Source organism: Neolamprologus multifasciatus, chromosome 14 (genome assembly GCF_963576455.1).
Source record: "Neolamprologus multifasciatus chromosome 14, fNeoMul1.2, whole genome shotgun sequence".
Taxonomy (NCBI): Eukaryota; Metazoa; Chordata; class Actinopteri; order Cichliformes; family Cichlidae; genus Neolamprologus; species Neolamprologus multifasciatus.
Window position 1 is genome coordinate 16,433,844 of NC_140452.1, and position 22,642 is coordinate 16,456,485.

The 22,642-nt window shown below is 40.4% G+C and overlaps 2 protein-coding genes across 5 annotated transcripts in view; one reads left to right on the plus strand and one right to left on the minus strand.

Moving 5' to 3' along the window:
- kcnk6 (potassium channel, subfamily K, member 6) overlaps window positions 1-22,642 on the plus strand; it is a 27,429-nt gene continuing 4,787 nt past the window's right edge. Inside the window, exons 1-3 of one of the 2 annotated variants that reach the window (XR_014877823.1) lie at window positions 1-523; window positions 8,231-8,623; window positions 14,577-16,656. Coding sequence is in view for 1 of the 2 variants with exons in the window: in XM_085183883.1 (XP_085040009.1) it covers window positions 208-523; window positions 8,231-8,623; window positions 14,577-14,818 (951 nt within the window). In the remaining variant the exon portion in view is untranslated. Of the gene's footprint in view, window positions 524-8,230; window positions 8,624-14,576; window positions 18,503-22,642 lie in introns of those variants that run through there. The other variant, XM_085183883.1, reaches the window with a different exon arrangement.
- Window positions 11,231-22,642, minus strand: part of sertad3 (SERTA domain containing 3) — a 13,455-nt gene continuing 2,043 nt past the window's right edge. For 2 of the 3 annotated variants that reach the window (XM_085183885.1, XM_085183884.1), the window contains exon 2: window positions 11,231-21,432. In XM_085183885.1, coding sequence (XP_085040011.1) covers window positions 20,514-21,428 — 915 coding nt within the window. In that variant the 5' untranslated portion in view covers window positions 21,429-21,432 and the 3' untranslated portion in view covers window positions 11,231-20,513. The remainder of the gene's footprint in view (window positions 21,433-22,642) is intronic. The other variant, XM_085183886.1, reaches the window with a different exon arrangement.

Here is a 22,642-nt window from a genome sequence, read left to right on the forward strand (position 1 = left end):
ACTAATAAACACACCTGGATTCGTGCAGGACCCAGGATGTACAACGGACTGTGAGCTGAACACACCCCCTGTTCCTGCTGTGGGAGGAGGATGCAGTGACAAGGAGGGGTTCAAGTTCAATTAGGACAGCCCCCGGCTCCGAACAGTTTTCACACAAAGAGGAAAAGAGAGGAACAGAGAGAGTAGCTCCAGAACTAAACCTAAGACATGGCTTTAGTAGGCAGGTCGTGGCTGTTGCTCGTAGGCTTTATATTGTTTTATGTCATCTACTTGCTTTTCGGAGCCCTGATTTTCTCCACCATCGAGCGGCCGATGGAGGACAAGCTGCGACATGATATGGAAGTTCTGAAGAAGGAGTTTCTGAACCAGAGCTGCGTCAGCGCCGCGTCCCTCGAAAACTTTCTGCTCAAAGTGCTGGCGGCCAACAAGTACGGCGTCTTCGTCATCAGAAACGCCTCCGCTACCTCAAACTGGGACCTGGCATCGTCCATGTTCTTCGCTAACACTCTGGTCACCACTGTCGGTGAGTGCAAACAAAGGTGTGAAGAAAGTTTGGCGAGGAAACACGTGAGGGCGTTTTTGCGCACAGTGGAGCCTCGGCAGTTACGCGTTACCGTAAACTTCAAACAGGCTGAACCAAAGAACGTCTGCAGTCCATTGAGGGGACGTCTGTGGCTTTAGTATGAGGAGGGAAACACAAAAACAATGCTGGGTTAAATGCAGGTGGCAGTTTTCTGGAGTTGCCACGTGTTGTGGATGTTGTAGCTGTGACTCAAAGCTTGAGCTATTTAAGACCTAAACGCAAACCGATGTATCGAGCTCAGGGGAGAAAAAAAAGTTTCCGGTATACGTTGTTTCCTTTTAATCTGTAAAATTCCCAAATCTGCATGTAGATGAGGGAAATTCCCTCATCATGTGATTTATTTCTGGTCTTACTTTGAAAGTATGAAAGCAGGTATTTAAGAAAAGGGGAAATTGATTATCATAAAGTGATTATCATACATCGGTGATGTTACCAAAATATTCGTGGGTCTTGTGTGATCTGAGCACCTGTTCGGTATGTAGCACTCTGACCTGGATAGAGGAAGTGAAGGTTCAGCTGTGTGAGAGCAGAATACATCACAGAGGTTTTTGTGGGACCAGCCAGGTTGTCCACACTGGGTTCTTTGTGGTGTTCTGCTGGCCTTGAACGACTCACTTACCTGCAGGCCCAAATATTTAAAGCGCGTTGCACCAAATGCTAGTTACTTAAGTGTTTGATGATACGATTAGGTTAGTTGTTTATATATTTATTTTGTTTTTCAGGCTTTAGGCTGGAGGGAAAATTGTATTCTGTACACGCAAAATTCATATCAGCGGTGTCAGTGCGTTAGAAATGGGCTTGGAGACTTTAAAGTCATAACTAGAGAGCTTATGACAGAACCAGAGGAGTAGATACTGCTGCATGATGGGAAATGTAGGATCAGATCATTTCACATTAAAACAGAGGGTTTAGGCTTCCTCTTAAGTCCTGCTACTTCATGAGAGAAGTTAAGTGACAATGCAAGTTCATTAGAAATTTCATTACAAATAACCTTAAAATTTGGCAAATTGTTCTATGGTGTCATTGCAATCACGGGAGTTAAATATACAATCATGTGAAAAGGAGTATTCAAAGGACTCTTGTTTCTTTTAAAAAAAAAAAAAAACTAAACTAAGTGATTCAGTAACTTAAAGGTTTTCTGTATAATTAGCAGTCTCTCACATCTTTGTGAAGCCTCCCACTCTGGGGCCTGTGGAATATCAGATGTAGTTGTTCGGCATTGCACAGTCTGACCTTAGGGTGAGTTTGCAGGGATGTTAACAATTCCACATGCTTCCTGGGAATCTGGTGGAATTGTTGACACAAATGCTCAAATGCTCTGACCAGATTGTGCAGAGACCAGTGAAAACTTCCTTTTTCACATGACTGTACATTATCAGTAGGTTTTCTGGTCCCAGGCTGGGAAAAATTCAATGAAAACTTCTGCTGACAAAAAGGTTTGAGCAAAGATTGGTTCGATCCTTGTCTGGGCAAATAAACCTGCAACTAACATGGATTAACAAAATCCTGCATTAAAAAAGTCCTTCATTCTACACATTTCATTTTATTTTTCATGCATCTTTACCATATAGCTCCTCGTGTTGTTGAACATATCCAGTGAAGGTTTGCTGTGGATACACAGTGTCATAAAACAACACCCTTGACGTTTAATTAGACACACTGGGACTCCTCTGTGGGACGCTCTCAGCCGAGCCACAGAGCTGTCTGTCGTTCAGAGGTACAAATTCATGCTCTGCTCTCAGAGCTTCTCAGCCGGTTTAGTTATTTCCATTAAAAATGCACATTTACCTACATTTTTTCAAGTCCCAGTAAAATGGTACAATGTGCACTTAATTTGTATGTATTTTAATGTATATCCTGTTTAAACAGGATGTTGAGGCAAAATGCAAAAGCAGTGCATGGTGGGCCTGCCAGCGAGGCATGTTCTGAGATGTTAAGTAACAGGAAGGAAAAATGTTTGTCACAACGTTCTTGTGTCTGTGATTAAAGCTGCAGTTTCAGCCACGTAATTAACCTCAGCTGAAAGAAAAATAATGTCTAGAAAAACAAGCCAAGCCAGATGGGCGGTTTGTAAATGAGATGGCATTCAGGTCTTACTTTTTGTTTTGATTTTTAATTGCTAAGAAGTACAGTGCTGTGCAAAAGTCTCAAGCCTGTCCTTATTTCTTAATTTTGCCAGGAAAATGGGAATGCAATGTTTTATTGAAACCTGTGCAAACATAAATGTAAGTTCAGTGCATAAAGCAAAAGCTGAGTTGGTACAATTCTGATGAACCTGAGAGTCAACGTTCGGTCTGATCGCCTTTAATCGCCAGTGCAGCCTGAACTCTCTTAGCCAAGCTTTCTTGTACTTTCTTTAATTAGTCTCCAGGATCAGTTCTTCAGGCTTCTTGGAGGACATTAAAAGCTCTTGTTTGGATATTTATTTGCTCTATTCTGTCATGCTGCTCCACTAACTGCCACTCTGTCCTCATGGTATCGCAGTTATCAGTTTGGGAAGAAAGAATTATTATTCTCCACTCAGACCAACTTATGTAAAATGATGGACTTTGGTACTTACAGTTTCTTTGGCAACTGTTTTGCAAATCTCTGTGTTATAAAACACAGTGCATTGGTCCAGTCTCAGCTACACTGGCTTCTGGTATCCTACAGAACTAAAGTTAAAATACTCATATATACAATCTTACTTGAACTTGTACAATGTTGCATATCTGACAATTTGTCTCCTCATAGTCCAACATGCCCTTTTAGCTCCTCTACTGCCAAACTGTAATCTGTTCAGTACTCCTGACAGAAAAATTAGGGAACCAGCTGTTGCAGTTTTTGAATTTTTATATGTGGACTTTTTTTTTTTTATGCATGTTAAGCCCCTTGAATCACCATATGTGATACACAGTAGAATTGAAATGCATTATGTTAAGGTCCAGGCGCTGGTGGAGCCAACCTATGACTGATGGAGAAAAACACAATGGAAAACTAGCTTTGTGTGCTTTTTTTTTTTTTTTTTTTTTTTTTTTTGTACTGTTAGTGTGTTTGGAATGACTGTTTCCAGATGGTACTGCATGATGGATAAAAGTCTGACGGTACTTTTCTGCATTCGTAATTCCATCAATTGTGACAAGATCTCCAACATCTGTGGCTGAAATGCAAATCTAAACCATGACAGAGTCTCCACTGTGTTTTACAGATAGGTTTTAAACACTCGCTGCTGTGCCTCTGTAGAGTGTAGGAACTGTGACAGATTTTCAGTCCAGATAACTGCCCCTCCCTGAGCCCGGTTCTGTTAAAAAGGAGCTTTTCCTTCCCACTGTTAACTGATACTTGCTCAAAGGGGCTTGTTTGCTTGTTGGGATTTCTCTCTATTATTGTAGAGGCTCTATTTTACAATATAAAGCACCTCGGGGCAACTGTTGTTGTGATTTATTTATGAATGAAATGACATTGAATTGAATACTCAGGGTATTTCTGATGAGACTAGGGATAGGACTCAGATTAACTCATGACATGTTATTCTCACGGTATGGTCAGACAATCCAGTGAGTCTGTGATACATTGCAAAACAATCATGCACAGTATATCATGATATCTTTGTAACTGAAAATAAATACCCCAAAAAAGCTGGAATTATCTATCATCATTGCTGTATCTTTGTGTAAATTATCATTATTATTCAATATTAACATGTCAATATTGCCTCCCTTTGTGCTATACTTCAAAGGTATTGCAGTATATTGCCACTGAAATACTTTGTCTCACACTAGCTTGTGATGTGGTGGCAAATCTGAATTAATGTTAAAGACATACTAGATACAAACCTGTACACTTAGATTTTAATTCTAGCTTTAAAGTTACAGAAAGAGTATGCATGTATCAATGACTAGAAAATAATGGGCGAAGGTCAAACTACAGGGCAAACTATGTGTCTGCTACGCCCTCATGTTTGAGTCTTCCCAGTGTCTCTGTGTATAACCAACCTAAAGAGTAAACTAACTGTTTAAGATAAAACTGTCAGAAATTAGCTGTCAAGTTGGCGACTTGAGCTTGACAGTTTTTGACGAATGTCACAATCAAACATCTGCAGCAGCTGTCTTCGTGCTGCTCTTATTGCACCGCGCTCCGCTGTGTTGGCAAACTGCTGCGAAGGCGGTCACATTCACAGGCTTGCTGTTATAAATGACACTGGCGCATGATCGCTGAAGAAATGCAAATTCATGCATGAAGCAGAACAGAATGGCCGTTTGTGTTCAATAGAGGCTGGGTGACACTTCCTTAAATGGTGTAACGTGTTTAGCTGCGTTATGATCTCACTGAGTCTTTTTTTTTTAACATGCCGGTACTCAATTCAAGGCAAAAAAGAGGAAGCAGCAGATGCACTTAGTGAAAATTATAGTCTCTCACTACAACAAGTATGTTGAGTAGAAGGAACAATAGTTGTTTTGTTTTTTTTACGATCTGTGGACATTTTGGGGAGTAATTAAAAAATAATAATAATTTCAACCTGCTTTACCACACACCACGGCTAGATTTAAGCTTTAGTGCACAGGTGTCAAACTCCAGGCCTCAAGGGCCGGTGTCCTGCAGGTTTTAGATGTAACCTTGATACAAGACAGCTGATTTAAAGGCTAAATTACCTCCTCAACATGTCTTGAAGTTCTCCAGAGGCCTGGGAATGAACTAATCATTTGATTCAGGTGTGTTGACCCAGGGTGAGAGCTAAAACCTGCAGGACACCGGCCCTCGAGGCCTGGAGTTCGACACCCCTGCTTTAGTGACTGACATGTTTCCCTAACAGCAGGGAGAAAACATCCAGCTCATGTTCTTTGTAATGTTTGTCCGTGTCACTGTTGAACTTTTGGACAGAGCAAAGGTAAGAGGGGGACTTACTAAAAAGTCTGCAGGCAGCTAACAGCTGATGAGGCGGTATAGCTGGGACCGAGTGGATGAAATGTTACACTGCACATTGGATAAATGGCATATTGTCAGATGTTAAACGCCAAACAACAGCTTCCATGTGATTTTAAATGCCTTCTAGTCAGAGGCTGACATCATTGATCAAACATACTGCGCACACACCCAGAGACGCAACACTTACTACAGGGACACAAAAGCATTGAAGATAAGAGCAGAAATGACAGACAAGGACAAAGTGACCTTGTTGTACACCAGGAACAAAAACTACTAAGGTGTGACAGAAAGATGGCCACAGATCTACATCAAAACTGCAGCGCTATCAAGAAGCTACCAAAAAAAGGAGTGAGGCGCTAATAACTGTGCAATGATCATAAAACATGGAAAACGATCACAAAGAGAAGCAAAATTTTCAATTTCCCAAATTCATTTTACAGGGCGATACTTTTTACCCTGATTTGTTTACATTCTTGATTCAGTCTTCTAATGTTTGTGTATATATGCAATACAAACAACACAGCAGTCAGCTCAAAGAACAATAGCTCCGTACTAAGACAGGCCTGTAAGCTCCTGTGTTTTGCTGGTTTTAAAAAATATGAGAAACATTATCTCCGACCCTGCCATGGCTTTAAATAAATGTATTTGTCTTATCTAATTTTGTGTACCTTTGCACTGAATAAGCCCCTGGATAGAAACTTTAATTCAGGTAATCTCACTGAGGCTCTAAGTCGAGCTTTGGTAGTGTCAGTGTTAATTTAATGTAATCTATTTGTGACAACTGCAAAGTCCGATCAAAGCCAAATATATCAAGCCAACAGGCAATATCAGCACTGGGCATGATCGTGTGGAGTGGTCTGCTTCGGTCAGAGTGATGCAGATTTCATCAGCAGAGATAAACGGTTCCACGTGTCCGTTAACAAGCCCTCCAGTTTACACTAAAAGTGGGAAATGGTACTTTCTATGGTATTTGCTGCTGTCTAGATGAGTATAGTCCACTGCATATGTGTGCGTGTGTGTGTAACGTCACAGTAACTTTAGCTACATCTGCCTTGAACCTGTGCTTGCTTTGAAAGAGAGCTCACGCTGAACTCTGTTAAACGCCCGAAGGCTTCGGTTTAACTGACAGGAGATTGTGTCATCATCTCAGCTGCTCTGTAGTCCAAGTGACATCAAATCTTTAGTTTGAGAAACACATCATGTTTTTAAAGCATGAGTTCACGACCCCTAGAAAACAAAGGCTGTGCTCATTCTTAGCGTGCACATCAACATTGTCTTATCAACATCAACGCTGCAGACAGCGGACCAGTCTGTGGCAATAGAAACATTTGCCCAGGTTTTTGTAGTCGTACACTTTACACACAGCTCATGTGATTTCAGCGCCATACCCATCTTAGCATTGCTGCTTTTTGTTTGTTTTGGTTTTGTTGCCCGTGTCCTTTGGAGATGATGATGATTTTGACAAAGACAGCTTTGTACTTTGAACACCCGGCAGCACCTTTTTAAACACATCATCCAAATGTGGCCAGTGATTTGGATAACGTTATTATGGCAGGACTGGATAATAATGTTTTCTTTATTACTCAGGAATGTTTGTGTCATTCTTTTACAGGCTAAAAATACCATTTAAATAAATGTAGGCAGAATTCAGACTTTTTCTCAAACAGCTGTAACTTAAAGGGCTACAGATGTTCTGCACAGGCGGCGGGCTGGATGGTTGTTTTATAGCTCCATTTTACAATGAAAGCTGTTTTCTAACCTAATGTTTTGTGATCACATACAGCAGATGGTGTGCTGTTTGCACAAACCAAATATAAAGGAACCTCCTAATCCCCCACCCCGGCTGATTATTTACATATATATTTACACTGTAGAAACAGTTTTCCAGGATACAGTCCTTTCTGGTCTTATCTTTCTCTGGTCAGTACTCTGTGTTTTCAGTCTGAGGTACTTTTAACTCAGCTGTTGTTTTCGTTCCTTTCCTTTGTGTTGCTGTAAAGCTTTTATATCACGCCACCAGGTTAAAGCTCCAGCAGAAGATTCATTTGCAGTAGTTTCACTTCTGCTGGTAGATAATCCCTGTAGGCAGTTGTGACAGATCCTCAGTGAGTTGCTTATGCTGGAGTCTGAATTTTATTGTCTTCCTACCAGCACTGGTACCCTGACATTGACTAAAGCTGCTGTTTTTCTGTAGCTTCAAGTTAAAAAGTCTGGGGCAAATTACGTGCTGCTGTTGCAGCCAATAACTCTACCTGACTCTGTAACATCAGTGTGCTCATTAGCACATTAATCTATTTTTATGCTCTACAGCGGTCCAGTAACTCATTAATGTTCTAATGCTCCATTTTTGCTAGAAACCTTTGGAGTTGTATTGACTTGAGTGCTGATGATCAGTGTGGAGGCTGCTAATTTGACTGCATTATACTGTTTATATTGTTTTTGCGCATCTGAGTTATATCAGTAAAGATAAAATACATAAGATCCATTTTTTGTAATCCAATACAGTTTAACAGCACCAGAAATAGCAGCTTGCAAAATCACAATACAGCTCAAATATTTTAAAGTGTTACATTAATGTTTTTAATTAAATTACATTTAGATTTATTGAATGACTCTCGTAACATATGTGACTTTTGATCTAAAAAATGTACTAAAGTAAAGAAAAAGCACAACAATTTCTATCGTGTCTTTTCTATCATCTCATCTAATTTCCCACTTCATGTCATGTTGCTGTTCCTCCAGGTTATGGTCACTCCACTCCTCTGTCTGACACTGGGAAAGCTTTCTCCATCTTCTACGCCTTGTTAGGAGTTCCCTTCACCATGCTGGTGCTCACCGCCTGTGTCCAGAGGCTCCTGTACCCTCTGGTCCTCGCTCCGGTGAGCCTGCTTCAGCGATCGGGCCTGGAGCCTCGGCCCGCCACTGCTGTCCACTTTGTGTTGCTGCTGTTTCTGGTGGTGCTGTGCTTTTTTGTGGTGCCAGCAGCCATCTTCACCAAGTTGGAGGAGTCCTGGAGCTTTTTGGATGGCGTCTACTTCTGTTTCATCTCTCTGTGCACCATTGGACTGGGGGATTTTGTGCCAGGGATGCAGCCAGAGCAGAAGTATAGGACACTGTATCTTGGTGCTGTCATGGGTGAGTCCGTTTGTTTGTAGACTAGAAATGCATTCATCCAGTGCACTCAATTAGAGTACAGCCACGGGCTGAACCAGGTTACAGCTCAGATAAACCACATTGTTAAAGTAATTTTTGGCTCTTTTTCTTACAGGCGGGGGGCTTGCTTCTAATCAAACCGATGTTACATTACTTTCACAGACACAGATTTTCTGGTTGATCATGTCAGACATGCCTGTGATTAAAACATAAGGCATTAACGCTTAACAATTCATGTATAATTTCTGTGTAAGGGGCTCAGGTCAAATTTTCAAATTTGAGTTAGGACACAGAGTTAGGAAAGTTGGCTTAGAAAAAGAGAAATGAATCTGTAATATCATCAAATCGGCCAGATTCTAACATAAAATAAAAATGTAAAAAACAAAAACTGATGTGAATCCACTTAGTAAACTGCTGATAACCACAGTTAGGAGGAAGCAGACTAAGGTTAAGTTAAGCTAATAGAAAGCATAAAGAAAGCTAATTTTGTAATGACACACAAGATAAACATAATCCGATTCTGAAAAATCAAACAAAGAGCTGAAAACTGCAGCTCATCTAGTGGCCACAAGAAGATGGTTCCTATAGCAGATGATATCAAGATGATTATCTTGATCAAGACTACATTTCTGTCAGCTGTGCACCCCTTATTACTTGGCACTGATTAGCAGACACTACTACAATTTAGCTCTAGTCTGTAACGTATTACTCCACCTTTTCATCCAAATACGGTCACATCTGGCTGTGAGGAGCGAGGTTTTGAGATGCTGAATTAAATCAAAACTAATATTTGGTGATATGGCAACTGCTTCCATCTTTCATTTATGGTCTGAAAGTGAAGCTTTTATTTGGTTTGGATTTTATGCTAACATAAATGAAGTGCAAGCTGTCCAACTATGTTTTAAGTGGATAAGTTCATTATTTCTATCCAAAGTCGCTCGCTGATCCACTTCACTTTAGTGGATCAACTTATGTGGAAGTCATTAATAACGACATGGCCCTGAAGTCACAGTCCCAGGCTAACACACCTCTCCTTTAAGACTGCTTATCTGTATGTTTGAGAAGAAGGTGTTGTCTCATCATGGCCCAGAGCACAGCAGAGCTCACATCAGTGTATGTTTAAGCTCAGTCGGGTCTTACAAACATGCATTAAAATTGCTACCACCATTTTTAATCTTAGTCCTAATCTCACAGTAAATGTATCATAAATAAGTAAAAGCAACCTTCTGAGTTGGGGTTCAGTGCTTAGGTGACTATATTCATGTCTGAAATTTCTGTATAAAAACTTGCATGTGCACGAGGATATGCGTGCCTGTGATGCTGCACACAGTCCAGCCAAAATTTTAACTCTGCTTTAAAATTTTACAATTTTGCACAGTAGTATGCTAAGAATAGGGTGAAATGAAATACACAAAGAGAGGCGGTGAAGAAGGTAATCATGGATAGAATAATACATCCAGTACAGTGTGCTTTGAATGTGAACCTTTATTTACTGGAAAATCTCCACGCATTGCTTGAACTGTGGTGACTAAAGATGAGTAAATACATGGGAGCAACCAGGTTTTTAACCTGGACAGCTCCTGTAACTAACCACTAAACACACTGTATGTGACCTGTGACTTACACTAAAAAGAAAAGGTATCATTTATTTACTTCTAACATAAATTAAAATAAAACATTAGAGATTTGTTCCAGCATGATAGAAAGCCGGTTGTTTCATGGTGTTTGTGCTTTGATGCTAAGAATATAGCTGAAACTCCACTGCACCTGTGGGTGTGGTAGCAATGGTTGATAACCTGGGTACATGGCACACGCCGAGGTTGCTGTGGTTTGCTTGTGGGGGTCACACGTAGCTGCTACATGCCTGCAGAGCTGTAAAGGGGAGCAGGTCCACCACAATATCTGAAACACCTGCAGAGGCACAGAGTGAGAGGAGGGCGGTCTTTCCAAAAATCATTAAAGAGAGAAGAACTGGGGGCCGAAAAGTTGATAGTATTTTTTTATAAGAGAACTGGATTCAATGCAATGAAAGGAACTGCATGAGATGCATTGAGATCTGTGAGTGTAGAACATATTGGCAATATGTTCTACACTCACAGATAATTAAAATCTCTTGAATCTTTTTTTGTCCTGCTGCTCTGACAGATTTGACCTTTGTGGCTTTGTCTTCATTCTCACCTCTGATGTGAGAAGTAGCACCTCTCGCTGCCTTTTTCTCGGTTTCTCGGTTCCTCATAAATTGTAAATTGAAGTTCACTCTTCTGTGTAACTCGTTTCAAGTAGAGCTGACTTTGAGGAGAATCGCACAAAAACAAAATAAAGTGATATCTGACTTTGACGTTTGTTCTTCAGTAAGTGCAACAACACTCAGACTGTGAAGTCGGGCTTAAGTGCTTAGATCAGTCATCGGCTGTAATTATAGCCCACATAACCCCGGAAGACCTTTTTGTTTAGTGGTATATAGACATCCATGTCCACACCGAGCATAGGAAACAAAGAGCTCTTGTCTTCAGGATGGAGTTGAATTGAAATCTATTATTCTATGAGTGTGTTTTGTTTTTTTGTTTGTTTTTTTTTGGGGAGGGGGGGTTCTTGTGACCCAATGAAATAAAAGTTAATTTGGGTAATGCTACAACAATGACAGATAAATGCTCACAGGTGTTTGCAGGTTACTTATGAGCATTAAGACTGCCTCGCCTTCTGGAGGGCTTTCATTTCTCTGACTTTTTCTGAAAATCGCTGGAATTATTGGGATAATTAAGAACTCTGGTGCATGCATTCAAATCCTTTTCATTCTGCACCAACACACGCCATACTTTACAGTGCAGCTAAAATAAGGAGGTGACCGTGGTGATCAATACACACTTAACATCTGCATGTTAAGGCTCTCTGAGCATTTTAACAGGCTGATGTTAAAGTTGAGCTTCTAAGCTGTTTGTTTTATTAGTAAATGAAGACTGTGCTCTTTATAGAGTGCATTTCCATAACATGTTTATTAGTGTATATGATATTATGGAGGGGGTATTTGTGAGAGGGCTGCACTAATAAGCTTGTAAAGAGATAATTATGAGCAGAATTGAGGTCTGTCACGACAGTCCCCGTTTCACAATTGCCCACCGCTGTGTAGGAGGGTATTCCCATGAGTCAAATGTGCATGTGTGCGTCGTGTTTAAAACCTTACATAGGTGCCCGTCTGTTTTTTCTGGCAATCAAAAAACTCTGTTATCACATGATGGAGGTTATTTCCATAGTCGGCTGTTGTTGTTCAGCTTCTGTGTGGGCTTCCTTTCGGTAATCGAGTCAGAGCTGGAATGACCTTTGTGTCTAAAAGCAGGCTTGCTGTTTTTTTTTTCTGTGGGCTCGGTCAGAGTGAATATCTACAGTGAATATCTGACAAACACACTGGGATGAATGAGGTCTGCTGTTTACAGGGTTGAGAGAATGCAGCATTTCACAGTTTCTTTAATTTTCCTCAGAGCCCTCCAACAATTTAACTAGGAAGGAAAATTCACCCTGTAGTACTTTAAACTCCTTTGATCTCACCTGTTAACGTGTTTCATTTTGATGAGGAGCTCAGGAGCTCTGCTGAAAGCTGTGTTTTCTTTCGTGTTGCCCACAGCTAATCCCTTGACTTCAGGTTGGAAGGAGGCCGAGTGGAGTAGCTCACAGAGGCCGGCGATGTTGCTCTCTTGTCCCTCAGGCTGCTTTATATAACAGTGTAGGTCGAGTCAGATTAACCCAAACAGCCCCTGGTGGTTCTGGAGAGGATTAGTGACAGACTGCAGCCTGATGCATTGTTCCTCAGCCGAAGTGCTGTGTGGTAAAATTGAAAAGGAACCTATTTTGAAAACTGAAAAACTACTTTAGCTCCTCTTCCTTCTAAATATGCTGTCATGGTTATGCATTGGTAGCAGTGTAGGTGCTTTGAAGAGTGTTGCAGACCTACGTTTGCATGCTTATAGGACTGTGTTCTGTCACTTTACATATGCTGTTTTTATACAACTATATATATTTATGTATAACTCAGAAAATAATGTGGATGTGGTAAATGAAAGTAGGTAATCTTCTGGAAAGTGTGCTTAAACAGTTTTCTGTTAGCAAAGACATTTCTATCATTTTCAATTGTCGTGCCATTTTCTTAAGCATTATGAGAATTATGAGTTTTCCATCGCTCCTGCTGGTGGTATTTAAGTCATTCTTTGCAGGATTATGTGAAATTAAGGTTGAATGCAATACGTACAATGATGTTTACTATAAAGTTATGCTATTTAAAGGCTTCAGACATGTTGAAACGTATTTTTTACGGTTGAATACATCAGTTTTTGTTAACTTATTCTGTGTGCGTGCCTTTCCAAATCATGTCCAATCAACTGAATCGACTGGTCGACTGCAGTCAAGTTGTAGAAACGATGTTCTAGAGTAAACAAAACCTTAGTTTGGCCTAATACCCTCATACTTGGGTGTCAGGCATGTCCAAGTAGGAGGAAATCCTGGGACAGACCCAGGACATGCTGGATAAATATGCACCTTGGTTAGTTGAGGAACAACCTTGTTAACCTTATGCAACACCTTCAACCACTCTGGATAGCCACCTGTACAGGTTGCCTGGTGGGAGACAAACTTTCTCCAAACAGTCATGGTGACTGACTGGAATCGCTCTCTGATTTGTGAAGGTTTGCAAGTAACTGCTGTCTTTACTAACTGCTACTTTAAAAACAGATTGATTCCCAGTATGTTGGCAATCAGTCTGAGTTAGTTTGCACCAATAAGCACAACCTTTTGGCAACTTATACCAATCATATCTATAATCACAAACTGATCGTAGCTGCCAGCTTGACCCTATTAACTTGCAAACTGAACAGACTGATCGCTGCCTAAGTAAGAACAAGTCAAAACAACTCGCCAACTGCTGCAGGGCTCTTCCACTGCACTGCAAATAAATACCCGGGAATCCCCAAACCTAAAAAAACAAGTCTTGCTTGCCTTTAAATAAAACTACCATAACTTGAATGGCAACCTACACAGATACAGTGAGAAGTAAATCTTCTGGGAAGTTTGGAGTTTAAACCAATCTTAAACTCATCACCAGCTGCTGTTTTTAACCATGATGAGTTTTATAGTCTGTGAGAACAAGATTCAAACTCCTAGTCAGACTAATTCATATAAAACATGCGTTACATTTGTAACATCGAATGATGTTTTCTTAGAGCTGGCCTGCTTGTGCTGTGAGTGACTGGTGCTCATGGCCTGAACTCTGTGAACCACTTAATGCACACATTACACAGTAAAACCACACGGATTTCTTTAAGGCACTCGCAAGAATCAGAGCAGAAGTAACAAAGGTTGAGATTTTATTTTCACCTTTGCCACCTTGAGGGCACTTTTGTTCTCCTTTTGATTAAATGAATGTTTAAAAATTGGTTTTTAGTCAAGTGTATTCTGACTTATTTTCTCTTTACCAGCTACATGAGTTTTTAAGTTTCTTGCTTGTCTAAGATCATAAAGTAACCATGCATCTTTGTAGTATTTTTTTTTAATTAATACCAACAAATAATATACTTGAAATTCTGCACATAATGCATCACACAGCTATTTGTGGTTGCATGTACTGGTAGTGTACCGATGCCTAAAAGCTGTAAAGAGCTTTAACATTAACATCATAACCTGCTGGTTCTCATAAGCCGATAGATTTAGTATCACACCTGCTGCAGTATTGCTTTTTCCAACCTCAGTGTTGCATAATAAGCAGCTCACCAGCGCAGTCAAAGAGAGAATACCTACATGTGGTTTTATGTGGTATTTGGAGCCACAGCAGAAGAAAGGCTGAAACATTTATCGAAATTAATCACCAGTCAAATTCTGTTAAATATCCTTACATTTTTTAAAAAAAAAATCCATCCCTTCCCTCCTGGCTTCTCTCTCTCTCTGTCTCCAGTGTACCTGTTCTTGGGTCTGATGATGATGTACCTCTTGCTACGCACCTTCCACAAGATGTCTGATGTGCATGGCCTGACTACCATGCTACAGCTGCCACGCTGTGAAGATTCTGACCCAGATGAGGACAGAGAGCCCATCGTGGATCACGGCGAGAGTCCCCAGAGGCAGACAGAAAAGGGTGCCAGCAATCACCTTGTTCCGGGATCACAGGTGTCCTACAACACCATCAACAGGGGCTGAGCTGTGAAGACGGAGAGAAAAGGGAAAGAAGCTCCATCTCTCACAAATCCCTACGTCTTGAACCACTGATGGAACGAGGACTTGGTGGGCTGATTCTGAATTCTTGTCTCAGTTTTCTTTTTTTCCTCCTTCTTGTTTATTTTCTTCCTTTTCAACTCATTTAAAAAATCCATTGGAGGAAATATTAAAGAGGATTGAGATGAGTTTCAGGATTGAGTATTTGAGAAATAGAGGGCCACCAAAGAGTTTAGGAGTGGGTATTGCACCTCGTGTTGCACACAGGGACAGATTTTCCCAACCAGGGCTAAAAGGAAAACCTCTCCCTCTTACACACCAGTGTAACTGTGCTGTTTACAGTCAGGATTGCACATGATGGGCTTCGGCCTAAAACTTCTGATACAGTTTAGTTGTTTTTTTTACCTTTTTTGTTTCCTCTTTGGTCTTCTTGCTTTTCTGCGACAGGTTTGTCTCGCTGACAAACAAATATTGTCTTTAGTGTATTTGTGCTGAAGCTGAATATTTTACATTTTTTATGTGGGTGCATTCATTGTTTATCTCCTTATTCTTCTTCCTGGTCAAAACACCTCCCACCTATCCATCCATCTATGTTCATAGCACTGATCAGACTTGAGCTAGTTTGAACCCTTCTATCTTTATACCACAAATGATCACAACTGCAATAAATTAAACATATTAAAGCTTGAGATCATTACCTCAGATTGCGTATTTGAAGCAGCAGGAGCGTTAAGGGGAATCGTATTTAATCAGACATTGTTTAAGTAGTTGTTTTTATGTGGGTGATGAAGAGCAAAGAAGCCACAGATGAGCAGTTTACCTCCTGCTTTATGCTGCTGCCCCCTAGCGTCTGCCTGTGTGTAATGCAACATATTGATAATTATGTCTTTAAATGTTCAACATAAGAATGGAGGGAGTGAACAAAGGATGAAGAAAAGAAAATGACACCAGATAAATAAAACAGAGCGTTTAATTGTGGTGAATAATTTTAAGAGAGAACCAAATTTCAAACAGAAACCTGTCCACATCTGTGACTTCAAACATCTGGAATGGTGTCCATCAGAGAAACACTTGAAATGCACTTTAATAGTAAAACTGATGTGAACAGTAAAGTTAGTTAAAAGTAGTGAAGTTATCCAATACTGTAAAATAAGTTGCGTGTGTTGTAGTGTAGTACAATGTAGCTTGTATTCACTATGAAAAGTTGTAAATTAAAGAAACTTTGTAATATGTTGCCATGTTTGTCTTTTTATTCTTCAATTCACAGCATTTGTACCTTTTCAGAATCTTAAAATGTTACATATAAGAACTGTAGAAGTTACAAAAAAAGTCATTATTTAAAGGATAACTGATTTTTGTTTTGCCTTACTGTTACAAGCTACTAAATGAGGGTGATGTTTAAAAGCTTTACGTGTGTAACGGTGCAAGATTAATATGTGCAAATAATAAGCTAAAAGCTGTTTTGTGTTGTCTGCTGTTCAACCCTGGGTTGTTTTTTTTTGTTTGTTTTTTAAGGGACAGCCAATCAAAAACCAAATCATCTGACTTAAGGTAAATGAGTTAAAGCAGGAGTGGGGAACTCCAGGCCTCAAGGGATGGTGGCCTGCAGGTGTTAGATGTGTCCTTAATCCAACACGGCTGATTTAAATGGGTAAATTACCTCCTCAACATGTCTTGAAGTGCTCCAGAGGCCTGGTAATCAACTAATCCTTTGATTCAGGTGTATTGACCCAGGATGATATCTAAAACCTGCCCTTGAAGTCTGGAGTTCCGCCACCCTTGTGTTAAAGCAACTGAGCGATTGCACCAAAGCCTAGAATAAGGTAAGTTTATTTTTGACCTGAGAGTCATGCAAAGCTATTTTAGTAAAGGTCAAAGTGGAAAATATGATGCTGGAAATGAAAATAACAGGTCTGCTTTAATGCCCAACTAGTTTCATTTCAACTGTTTCACTCAGAGTTTAAGTGAGAGCAAAGCTAAACATTGGATTTGTGCCAGTTTCCCCATTTGGGTGTGTTTTACTGAAGTGTGTGAATACATTAAAATCCATTTTAAGTTCAGTTACTGGTATGCTGAACTGGTAGCTGGCCAGCTTACATAATCTTATTTTCATGTGCATTCATGGGGCCACTTTGTACCGTAAACCTGCTCATCTGCTTGTTCATGCAAATATCAGCCAATCGCACGGCAGCAGCTCGATGCGTTAAGGCACGGGTGTCAAACTCCAGCCCTCGAGGGCCGGTGTCCTGAAACTTTAAAATGTGTCCCTGCTGCAACACACCTGAATAAAATTAGGTCTAGACTGTATAGATTCTTGACTGCATGCTGAGGTGGCAATTCGGGCATTTGATTCACGTTACAGCAGCTCATGAGTGAATGAACATGGATAAAAGTACATTTTTTCCAAACACTTAGATTTGTTTTAATTTACTTGAGTAGTTAGGGGTTGCCCCCTCAGCATGCAGTCAAGGTCTATAGTCTTGCTAATGACCTAATTTATTCAGATGTGTTGCAGCAGGGACACATTTAAGTTTCAGGACACTGGCCCTCAAGGGCTGGAGTTCGATACCCCTGCATCAAGGCATGTAGACCTGCTGAAGTTCAAGCATGAGAATATGGAACAAAAGATATTCAAGAGACTTTGAATGTTGTGTGGTTGTTGGTGTCAGACATTTGCCTGCTAGTATCAACTGAGAGCATTTAAACACCAGAGCCTGAGTATTGTCGCTTATGTCCAAACTGGTTTCTTTATGACAAGTTCCCTGCACTCTTACACAAGGTTAACATAAAAAAAAAATACTCTGGTATGTGACGCACAAAGATAATGAGTCTTTTTTTTTTTTTTTTTTCCTTTACACAGTTGCATATTTTATTACGAAACATCAGTACAGGTAAACAGGTTGTCAAAAATACACAGTATCTGGGCATTCTGCCCTACACTTTAAAACATATCTTACAAATCTCTAAAGCGTAGAGAAAAAAAGTAAATAAAATAACTGCCATGACGGTATTTTAATATACCATTAGTAATATGTCAGTGTGGTACGATAATAAATTACTCACTGTTGACAAAATGTGTCATTCATAAATATTTTGGAGCTGCAAGCCAGCTACTCAGGACGTATGCATAGAAAGCAACTTCAATAGATGACCTGGATATAAAAATACAAAAACCAGCACTGCGGGTGCTTCCTCAAACATTTCATCCCGTCAGGTATTTTAGCAAAGTTGGTATAAATTCCTACATGTTCCTACAGTAACATCTAACAGAACTGAAAATGAACTTGTTCCCTGCAATGTCGCCTTTTCTCAAAATAAATACTGTTAGTTGAACAAACTTATGAATCCATATTATGACAAAACTGCCACAATTTCGAAGAAACCACTGAGAAAGTGAAGCCCGCTAAAACTGACCTACTGATTCATGAACTGCTCACAGCGTGGAAGTCAGCACCATCTGGACTCAATCACCTGATCAATAATACATCTGAACAACAAAGTGCTGTTACATAACGGCTGCAGATACCCGCAGTGACATGACCAGTGGCTTTGGACTGTCACGCTTGAGTGGGTGAGGATGTTTTGTATATCATCACAGTACTGTAAAGGCTCTAAAACATATATTTTTTTAAAAAATAAAGGAAAAAAAAACTAAAATACAACAGTGCACAGAGCGGTTCACAACCACCATCTGTCACATCATTTCCTGAGCCACAGCTGCACTCAGAGGAAACTCTTCAGACGAGACTAATTCTGCTTTCATGCTTTTCAGTCTCTGCATGAAACGCCAAAATTCACCAAACGTGGTAACTATTTTGTTAATGAACTAAATGCTGTTTCTGTGAACATCTTTATCTAATCCACCTGATCAATCTTTGATTCCTGCCCATTTCTACTGTTTGAAATCCTGACCTTATCACTTGGCATCTGACATTAATAAAAAAAAAGGTTAAGTGATTTCATACTGAAGATTTGACCTATAACATTAGTGTTTCAGCCATCCTCTCCATCCAATATCAGTCAAATCAAATCTCAGAGCGCTCACTTTACATTTGTGGTAACAAGGACTTGTCTCATGTGCTGCTCTGACAGTCAAATCGCTGCATGGATGAACACCAGTGCATGACTCAAAGCTGCCTTTTCTTACATCCACACTAACACTTTTTAAATGAAAATGATCTCCGTTCTAATTGTTTTAGCAGTTCTTATAAATCTCTCCAAACCAGTGGTTCTCAAACTTTTTGTGGCATGCCCCACTTCAGAAGCCAAAAAACACCCTAATCACCAACAAAGAAAAAAAAAAAAAAAAGGGGGGGGGGGGGGGGGGGGGGGGGGAGTTGGATTTTACTTATACAAGGTGCATATCATCAGTGCAACAGCATCAAACGTATTCCTCCACCCAACAAAGGGAATAAAAACATCAGTTTCATTTGAATTTTTCACCCTGTTGTCAATGCCACGCAGTTTGAGAACCACTCGTCTAAACTAGCATGCTGACTGTTCAGGTAAACTGAGCGAGCCTGCGTCGGTGTAAAGAGAAAGTAGAAGGCTCTAGAAAAATCACACCGAGGACTAATGCAAATCTTAAAATGGTCCTTTAAAAGGAAAAAGATCTCTGTGCAGACACGTGTTTCTGACACATTAGAAAACAAGCATGTCTGCCTGCTCCATCGCTGCTGACCATTTAAAAAAAAAAAAAAAAAAAAAAAAACATAATCCAAGCTCAGACTGCATTTTTAAAAATTCTCAGTGTTAGGCGTCTTCTGTAGCAGTGTGATTGTTAGGTCCAAACACAGTTATGGTTACAGTTTAAAACTAAATTGTATTAATGTGGATGTACCCAGAGCTTTACTGAAAACACAGCAGCTCACACATGCACTGCAGGCCTGAATGTCCTCAACATTAACTGGCAGCGCTGTGCTGAGACCGCAAATACCAGACAGTGCACAGCCCTTTACCTGTCCCCGCGGTTAAAGGCGGTGTAATGTTCGACAGAGCAGACGGCAAGTGAAGGGTGTTCATGCACGCAAGCCGTTTTTGTAAGCTCTACCAGAGTTTATGATAAAGATGCTCGAGCTAATTCCTTCCCCTCACATGATTTTGATAAGAGACTGAAGCAGATGCTGGTGGAGAGTGAAGATGGGTACATCAGACTTGGATTGAGGGGGAGGGGAAGAGGAGGATGCGAGTTTATGCTTCTGCCCCCTCGGGATCATCATTAGACTGCGAAGTAATGTACAAACCATTAATTTGTACTTAAAATGGATTAAATCCATCATCGTTATTTTTCTCAGTGTTGTACAGAGACCTTAAAGTCCAGTGAGGTGATTTCTTTCCTCTTTTTTAACATTAGTCCAGCGACTTATTTGTCCTGTTTGCACATTTTTTAAAAAGCTTGTGCACACAGGATTTTTAAAAAAGAAAGAAAGAACCTTTACAGGACTTTGGGAGCGCTGTAGTTTTGTGTAAAGGATAGCTGAATTTAAAAATTCATACATAAAAATAACAACAAAATTCTTAAATGAGGGCCACAACATTTGACAAAATGTTTTTTTTAAACAAGTAGTCGCTCCACAGTTAACCGTGCCCAAAGATACTGTTTTAAAGGCGGTCGACAGCTCTTAGGGGGCTTACAACAGTCAAACAGTCACTATACATAATAAGTGTTGTCTTGTATTCATCATGCCAACTGGCCAATCAGAGCAGGCTGGCCATTTTGGGAGGTGGGTGTTATAGAGTGTGGTGAGAAAGGGGAGTGGGGGGAGAAAGGTGGCAGGTACATAAAGAGGTCATCCCCAGCTGTGTGTCCACCTTCAGTGCTTCTGTGCCCAATCACTCCCATGTCTATGTCCACCAGGGATGTGTCTATATCCTGGAACAAGTCCTCCACAGTGAAATCCCCAAGGTAGCTGGACCTCATTACCTCCATGCTGCCGTCTTCCTGCTGCTCCCTGCAGTCACCGGGATCTCTGAGTCCGTGATTTACCAAGGCCACGCTTCCCTCATAGGGCTTGGACATGTTCTCCAAGGGCCTGAGGGGTATCCGTGGAGCTGGTTGAGGATTCCCGTCTATAGTAGAGTCCAGTGCGGCAAGAATAGAGGAAATGACAGCTGAAAGAGATGAATCAGTATAAGTGGACATCGATCCCCAGTCCTCATCATCCTCTATACTGATATGGAAATTTGATTCACTCGAGTAGTTTGTCTTTTCAGTAGAATTTGGTGAGTAATTTAAGGAAACCATGGGGCAGGAAGCCAGAGCTGAGCAGCTGTCAACCGTTACAGCACAATGACGTTTTGCTGCAGCGGCAATACTTGCTGTCAGTGCAGATGAAGCAATACCTGGAGGTTGTGACACCTCCACGTTGACTGATGGCACCATAGACATGTGCAGGCTGATGTGCCGCAGGGTGTTGGCTATCAGAACGGACCGTCGCAGGCTGGGCTCACGTAGCTGCTGGGAGAACTGATACTTGTTGAGGGAAACTGTGAGCAGAAACTGCTGCTGGCTCTCCCAGGTGGGAGCTCTATAGTCTGAAGACTCCTCCTCTATTGATAGTTTGCGCTTCTGCCCCTTCGGCATCATTGTCGTCATTAAGCTGCAAAATAAGGCACAAATGTTACTGGGTTGTAATAAATATATCACAGGTCATATTTTGTAGTTTTTACATTTAGAATCACTTGAATTCAAAAACTGAAGCTCCAAAAGAATAATGTCAAAATGCTGCAACCATCAATAAAAAAAGAACTACAGGACTTTGTTTTAGTTTGGGGGCTGTGGTAAGCATTTATTTATTATAATGTATTTTAAATAAAAAAGGTACTATTGAGGACCAGATATATGGTCTAAGACAGTAAATATTTAGTGAAATTAGTAGGATTTTTGTGAAGATTGGATTTCATTAACAGAGACTATTTAGACCCGGGATGCCAAGTTCATCTTAAGTGGGCCGAGCCAGCGAAACTCTTCCTTCTGTAGATGTGAAGATATTTAACTAGACGTTTAATGTAAGAAAAAGAAGTGACATTTCAACCAGCACACCTCCCCTCAGTTTTTCTACATGACAAAGAAATGCTGCTGTAGCAAATGAAAAAAAAATCTGTCAACACAAATAAATAAATGTGTCAAATTACAGAACATTTTCCAGTAGCTCACTGCTCATTCACATTTATTCACAGACTATTTCTATTTTCTCTCCCCATGAACCCACTGAGAAAAACGACTAATAATAATTTCAAAAGTAGATAGTGGGGAAAAAAATCATTCTTAGTAATACTAAACCATATACCAATCTTTATCAATAGGAGAAGCTCTAAAATTTATGAAAATAAATTTACACAATCTATCCCCACCCTCACCTTTTCCAAAACCGGACATAGGCCAGATTGGAGTCTTGGCCAGGTCGATTCTGGCCCTCGGGCCTTATGTATGGAAAAAAACCCCAAACAAACTCAAACCACAAGCCTGTGAAAGATCTGCTTAAATTCACCCCACTTTTAAAAAATGTGCCAGACAACAAAAGGTGTCATTTCTTGTTTACCGCAAAAATGATATTACAAACCAGATGATGCCCGAACAATGTTAAGATGCAAAACAGAGTGCAGTATCTCAGCCTTTCACCTTTATATTTACATATGAACATACAGAGTTTCTGTAACTAGCAGGGTTCAACATAGCCACTGTGCCCGTCTTGCTGTCCCCAGTAAAAAGTATGTTGGCTGTTAAAATCACCTAGGAAGCAAACCCACTAAATTAACCATATCCTTTATCAAAATATCTGCTGAGATAGTTTACTGTGCAAATCAAGA